Here is a 7593-nt window from a genome sequence, read left to right as displayed (position 1 = left end):
ATTCTCAAAACATTTGCTCTCCACCTAAGTCCCTGGCATCAGCTCCTCATTTTTCCCCTCCCTCCCTGCTCTTCCCTCCCTCATGAGCCCTTGATAATTTACAAAATACTGTTTTGTCATATCTTGCACTGTCCGATGTCTCCCCCATATTACTGTATGTGTCCTATATTGTTTTAAAATGCCTCAGACTCATCTGTTTCCTTCTGTTGGAAGTGAATTCTCTGTGGAACGGGAAAGCCAATTTCTTATTCATTTGGCCAGGAACCTGTGCAGGAAGAAGGCTACCATACAGCTTCTTGTATCTTTTCTTTTCATCTAAAAAGCATCTTTTGGAATACCCAGAGGAGTATTCCAAAACATAGTAGTTATGAGTTGAGCTGCTAAACATACAGGCAGTAGTTCAAGACCAGCAGACTCTCTGCAGAAGAACGATCATGCTTTCTACTCCCGTAAAGAGGGAGAGATAGTCTCAGAACCCTGTCCATCAGGGTAGCTATGAGTTGCAATCCACTCAATGGCAGTAAGGGTTTGTTGTTGTTGTTGAATACTTAGAGTTACCTAGCCCACTGTGAAGCGGGCAATTCTTGAAATTACCAGCACATGAGAGAAGAGACAGTTACTGGGGAAGGAGACAAGAATGCTTTAATTTAAGGTAAATTAAGTACCCCAGCATCCATGATGGCACCGGCTGCTCTGTTTTTTGGCTGCTAATTCCAGCAGTGCTCTGTGCTCTTCCGGACCTTTTCAAAATGCTTCCCAGCTCCTTAAGACACAACCCCGGAATGTCAACATGAAACTTGCCTTTAACACTAGTGTGAAGACATAATAAAGTGAAAAGAATGGACTACCAGTTTGTCTGTGTCTATGTAGCCTATGCCTATTTACCCAGTGTGTCTGTCTACTACCATGGATATACCTGGTAGTCTTTCTAACCGAAAGATTGGAGGTTCTAGTCTATGCAGAGGTGCCTGGTAAGAAAGGTGGTCTAGGTTTGAAAAATCAGCCACTGAAAACTACAAACTACAGTGGCATTGTCATTAGTTGGAATAGAATTTTAAAAAATCCCATATTCAACATAATTTAGTGTTGCTTGAAAGACAGGCTGCCGAGTTACTTGTATGAATTCTAAAATGGAAAGATCAGACAACCTATTGTTTTTGATTTTGTGTAACACGAGGAGGCTGTATGAGAGGAGACCTGTGGTGATAGGTTGAGGTAAAATTCTAATGCCTTTATACGTTGTTTTTTTTTATAGGGCACGTACTGTATTGCGATCTATTTATTGGAACCGTCTTATTGCTGAGTTCTTTTCTGGTTTTGTTCTTGGCCTTTTGCTTCTATCTCCCTCCCTTCTCTCGGCCCCACTCTGCCTTCTTGATGGTAGATTATTGGTTGGTTGCTCACTTCTAGTCCTTTCTGCACTCTGTGTTGGTCTTTCCTAATTTGCAAGTTCTGCAATTTGCCCAATTTTATGATTGTTTGCTTATTTCCTCAACTTTAGCATGTGTCCTTAATTTATAAAGGCAACACATTAAAAAAATTTTAATAAATAGTAGAAAGACCTTTGCACTCACAGCTCCTGTTTCTCCTCAGAACATTTGGTTTATTTTTGTCTACCCCACTCTATTAGAATTCAGCACGTGATCCCTTCATCCCAAGGAAAAATAGATTCAATTGAAGCAGTGACTATTATGGACATACCGAAGGTTTGAATGTGGCGGGTAGGAATGGCTTTTCCATCAACACTTTGATAGGACTTCCACAAGGCTATTATTCATCTCTCCTTCCATCTCCTCCGCACTGTGGATTTTCTTTCTTCAGGCTGTTTCCTCTTATGGGGGCTGTCATTTCTGGTTCTAGCTGCTCTAGAACGGGATTCTACAAGATCAGCACACGAGTTGAAGGAGCCCTGGCTATGTAGTGAGTTACACATGGGCTGCTAACCACAAGGGCAGCAGGTTGAACCCACAGCTGCTGCTCCACAGGTGGAAGATGGGGCCGTCTATTTCTGTAATGATTACAGCTTCTAAAATCCTAGGGAGCAGTTCTATTCTGCCATATAGGGTAACAGTGAGTTGGATTTGACTTGATGGCAGTGGGTTTTTAGCACCATACTTCCTCTTTCTCTATCTTCAAGGAGTCTTCAACAAGTGTGTGGAAAAAGGATGAGGGGGCTTCAACAAGTGTGTGGAAAAAGGAATGAAAAAATAATGGGCTTTCCCCATGAACTTTGGAAGCCCCCTAATATTACCCCGACCCATATGCACAAGAACACTGCCTGAAATAGTGTTTAAAGTGCTTGGCTATTAATCAAGCAGTGGTTTGAATCCACCAGCCACTCCATGGGAGAAAGAAGTGGCAGCTGCTTCTATAAGATTAGTAAACCCTATGAGGTAGTTCTACTCTGGCCTATAGATTCACTGAGTCAGAATCAACTGCAGTAGGTTTGGTTTAATTCATCCAAAAAATTATAATTTACTTCTGTCCTTTTTGTGTGGTCCTTGATATATCACCTTTTATTTGGGAATCTGACTTTTTTTATAGGAAGCATATAAGATTATGGTTTTTTTTATCCTTGCATGTTTATTTTTCCCTTTCTGAGATAACAAATTATTTGGAAGGGGTCCTGGTGGTCTGGTGGTTACATGTTTAATTGCTAATCAGAAGGCCAGTGGTTCAAATCCATCAGGCACTCCCTAGGAAAATGATGTGATAGAAAACTACTATATAGATTGAAGCCTTAGCAACCCTATAAGGACAGTTTTATCCTGTCCAATAGGGTTGTTATGAGTTGAAACAGGTTTAATGGGAATGGGTTAGTTGTTTGAGGATATATATGTAGATATTTTGGAAAAGAATTGTAATAGGAAATGCTTTGTATTCTATTTTCTAAGCTGTGATTACTTTGGCTAGCGAAAGACCAGAAACAATGTTCTTTAAACTTAATATAGCTTAATATAGCTACATTTTCTCCTTTGATTCTTTCTGCAGTGCAAGTGAGCTGTTCTGTGGACTGGCTGATGGTTACCGTCAACCCCTCTGCTTGCAGCAGCCATCTGTATATTCTTGCTGATGAATTATTTTTAGGAACGGGCTGTCCTGCAACCCGGATACAAACATACGCATATGATTTTGTATACCCTGTTAACGCTTGTGGCATCAAGACAAAGGTGAGAGTAGTAGTGATTTGTGAAAATACAGTAAAACACCTTTTAACGATTCTGTCAAAGTGCTTTAAATATTATTTAAAATAAAAGAACAAAGTTTGCTCCTAGTTATAGTCACATATTGGTACCTAATCACAGAGTTCGTCATTTATCAGAGCAGGACCTTAGAACACAGATTTTAGGCACAATGAAGGAACGGATTTCGAATCTTTAGAGTAAGAAGCGCTGGTGCTATAGTGGATTAAGCACTGGGTTGCTAACCTCAAAGTCAGCAGTTTGAATTGACCAGTTGCTCCATGGGAGAAAGCTGAGGTTGTGTGCTCCCCATAAAGATGTCAAGTTTGAACCCACAGGGGAAGTTCTGCTCTGTCTTATAGGGCCATTATGACAGAATTGACTCGATGGCATTGATTTCTGTTCATTTTAGTTTACTGTATTCAGTCCCTCGGTGATTAAAGTCTACCCAGAGTTCCTTGAAAAGAAAAACTTAGGGAATTACTGGAGTAAGGTCAATGACACTGGAAAGTCAAAAGAACACAGAGGGTCGTTATGAGTGGAGCCCATTTAACAGAAGAGCTTTAGTGGATTGTGTGTGTGTGTGTGTGTGTGTGTGTGTGTGTGTGTGTATACATTTCATCAATGCTTAGCAGGCAGTTTTAACTTTATTCAATTTTTCTAGTGTTGAAAAACCATCAATTATGGGAAGAGATGTCTTAAATTTATTTTTAATCATCTGATTGGGGGCTCTTACAACTCTTATAAAAATCCACACATCCATTGTGTCAAGAACATTTGTACAATTGCTGGCCACCATCCTTTTCAAAACATTTTCTTTCTACTTGAGACCATGGTATCAGCTCCTAATTTTTTTCTTCTGCCCCCCCCCACAACTTTCCCTCCCTCATGAACCCTTGATAATTTATAAATTATTTTTTTTTTCATGTCTTACACTGACTACTGTCTCCCTTCACTCACTTTTCTGTTGTCTGTCCCCTGGGAGGGGGTTATATGTCAATCATTGTAATCAATTCCCCCTTTCTACTTCCACCTTCCTCTTACCCTCCTGGTATTGCTACTCTCATTATTGTTCCTGAGGGGTTTATCTGTTCCACACTCCCTTTGTCTAGAGCTCTTATCTGTACCCGTGTACATGCTCTGGTCTAACTACATTTGTAAGGTAGAATTGGGGTCATGATAACAGGGTGGGAGGAAGTATTTAAGAACTAGAGGAAATTTGTATGTTTACTTGGTGCCATACTGCACCCTGACTGGCTCGTTTCTTCATTTTGACCCAGATACTGCCTGTACCTTAGCTATAGTAGCCTTCCTTTTGAACTTGTGTTTTCCTATTTCAGTGCATGTATCATTCCTTTATTAAGAGACATTCTAAGTTAAACTTTGTGTTCTCCTAGGTTATTTCAAGCGATGCTGTCCTTTTTCAAACAGAGATGCATTTTATCCCCAGGACTATGCATTATGCCAGTCAAAAATTTCCTCTGGAGTGTTTAGCCTCAAGGTGAGTCCAGAAACCAGCCTTCCTGTGAATGCTCTAGATCCACCCTCATCTATAAGATGCTTCTGCAAAAGGACAAGGAGCTCTGGTGGCACAGTAGTTAAGTGCTCAGTTGCTAACTGAGAGTTCAGCTATTGGAACACACTGGCTGTCCTGCAGGAGACAGATGGGGCTGTCTGTTCTGGGAAAGATTTACAAACAAAACCTCAGTGATATTGAGTTGCTTTAGACTCGTAGTGACCCTTTAGGACAGGGTGGAACTGCCCTGTGTGTTTCTAAGAGTGCAACTCTTTCTGGGAGTAAAAAGTCTTCTCCCAAGGAGCAGCTGGTGGTTTTGAACTGGGAACTTCTGCTTAGTAGCCCAGTGCATAATCAATATGCCACCAGGACTCCTCAAACATGTATCATCTTTGAAACCCTATGAGGCAGTTCTATTTTGGCCAGTAGGGTCACGCCAGGTTGGAATGGACACAAGAACTCTAAGCTTTGTTTGCCTTTTTAGCTGGATGGTTTATCCCCTTTAAGGAAAAGTCAAAGGCTATCCCAATAAAGGTGGAGCATTAGGGTTGGGAACATGAATTTTACACACACACACACACACACACACACACCACTTTTGTTACCATTATCACTACTAGATGCCAAATCAAAAAAATTTTTTTTTACAATTTTCACTTACTTTCTTTATGAATCATTAGCAAAGCATTACAAATCATCTACAGCCATTTACAAGGCTGCCCTGATGGTATAGAGGGTTGATTTTTTTCTCCAGCAGTTTTATTGGCAAGTAATTTACATATCATATGATTCACTAGTTGAATCATGCAGTCACATCATGCAGAATTGTACAATTACCCCCACCTCAACTTAGGGCATTCCCCTCCTCTATGGTTAAATTGCCTTCCAGATGATTTATGCAATCACAATCTATTCTAGTGCTCCCTCCCCACTCCTGTCTTCATTAGTTACTCCTGAAATTCCCTTTCCCTCCCTATCTACTGTCCCCCATTTTGTAATCCCTACATCCTCTCGTATCTGCTATCATCATTATGCATCCACTCCCTCCTGTGCTTCACAGCTGGGAGACCCAACAGAAGACAATAAAAGACGACATCCTGCTAAGGTGGTAAGGATAGAAACACAAGAGACAAAAATACTAATAATGCATAAGAAGGAAAAGACAATAATCAAAAAGCCAGGGGAAAAAAATTCTGTCCTGGAGCCAGTAAGAGATACTTGCACTCATAACAAATTCAAGTTGCATCTATAAGGGTGGTCAACTGGCCAAGTGTCGAGTTTGATCCAGCATAATCAGTGGTCCCTGCCTGATCATAGGGCTGGTCCAGACTCTTGCCTGTGGCTAGTGTGGATCTGCCAATGGCTCAGTGTGACCTGCAGACGGGTTTTGGGCTTTCACTGTCCCCCAAAGCCCTCCACAAATTGGGTGTTCATAATTTTTGTTCTGATGCTTTTCTCCCCACCATATTCAAGTTTTGTGCTTGTCATCTTTGGATCACACAAGCTGGTGTGCTTCTTGTGTGTGGACTTAGTTGACTCCTCACTTAGATAACTGGTTGTTTGAATACAAACCTTTAAAGCTCCAGATACCATTTCGATTGATAGCCGGGCACCATTCCTTTTCTTCACCACACTTTGCCCTAGCACCCTTGTCTTCAGTAATTATTTCATGAAGGTGAGTATTGAGCAGGGGCATGATATAAGAATTGATTGTTCTTAAGTTGGGGTAAGTATTTAGTGCAAGCCCAAACTGGGTTACCTATTGAGCTGCAAGTTCACTGGTGTGAATCTACCAGCTGCTTTGGGAGAAAAGTGAGATTTCTCTTTCCCTTATAGAGTTACAGTATCACAACCTACAGTGGGAGTTCTACCATGTTCTATAGGACCATGAGTTTTCAGTGAAGGCCATTTATCCATGTATACTCCTGACATTGGATGGCAGTGTGTGAGTGTTAAGGATATCTGCCCCAAATCTAACCCTTAGGATACTGACACTGTGCTGTACTACAACTGAAAATGACCATGGTGTTCAAAATAATGGTAATAGGCATCTGCTCCCAAGTTAGCCCCAGTCCTACAACCACATATGCATAACTCAATGCATTTTCTGCTCTTCTATTTTTCAGAAAATCAGTGTGGCTTACAACAGTTTCTACCAGTAATGAAATGAAAGTGAATAGCAGTCCCTTTACTGCTGATTTTGAGACAACTCCAGAAGAGATAGGATTACTAAATTCTCATCAGATTGGCTCCCTCTTTTAAGGAAAAACAGGAAATTGGAATGGTACTCTTCATGGTGTGATTGAGCTATTCAATTATATATGAATTATATGCCAATGAAACTATTACTTTTTTTTTCAAAGAGTAAAAGAATTGATATAAATGTCTGTTGAGGTAACAGAACCCTAAAATTCAGTAAAACGCCTGATCATTATAAGTATACATTTAGATACTTTTGATCTAATGCTATTAGGTAATTCTTAGTATCTACTTTGATTCTTTTCTCTGCTATTGTAGATTTGACAAGACGTCCTCATGACACTCCTTTCACCATTTTGATAGGACCCACCAGGAGATAAATTCTGAAAATCTTTAGTTAAGAAAGAAGACTACAGAGATAGGCATGCAAATGTATAGTTTTGACCTGAGGATTGGTTTAAGAGTCTAAGCTTAGTGTATTAATTCTCAAGATCAAACCTATTTCATAATAGTAATTAGTAAAGGCTTTCTAGTTCATCAGAGACGATAAATCCTAAAAAATTAAACCTGGCATCATAGTTGAGTAAATATTCAAGAAAGAAATTAGGGGTATATTCTAGAGCATAAGTCAGCAATCACTTAAGTAAAATTTGAGGTCCTGTTTTCCTTTCCCCAGTTCATTAAAACCTTTTTGAT

General features: G+C 40.1%; 1 protein-coding gene across 1 annotated transcript in view; it reads left to right on the top strand.

The window, feature by feature from the left end:
- The window catches only part of LOC101640434 (oocyte-secreted protein 2), a 10778-nt gene extending 3436 nt beyond the window's left edge, over window positions 1–7342 (top strand). The window contains exons 2-4 of the mRNA XM_030887516.2: window positions 2992–3170; window positions 4580–4683; window positions 6825–7342. Of these exons, the coding sequence (XP_030743376.2) occupies window positions 2992–3170; window positions 4580–4683; window positions 6825–6960 (419 nt within the window). The 3' untranslated portion in view covers window positions 6961–7342. The remainder of the gene's footprint in view (window positions 1–2991; window positions 3171–4579; window positions 4684–6824) is intronic.
- The last annotated feature ends 251 nt before the right edge of the window (window positions 7343–7593 follow it).

Source organism: Echinops telfairi, unplaced genomic scaffold, assembly GCF_000313985.2.
Source record: "Echinops telfairi isolate 266 unplaced genomic scaffold, ASM31398v2 ScPeMD7_7416;HRSCAF=8454, whole genome shotgun sequence".
Taxonomy (NCBI): domain Eukaryota; kingdom Metazoa; phylum Chordata; class Mammalia; order Afrosoricida; family Tenrecidae; genus Echinops; species Echinops telfairi.
Note: the sequence above shows the minus strand (reverse complement) of the source record. Positions and strands in the feature narration are given on the sequence as shown.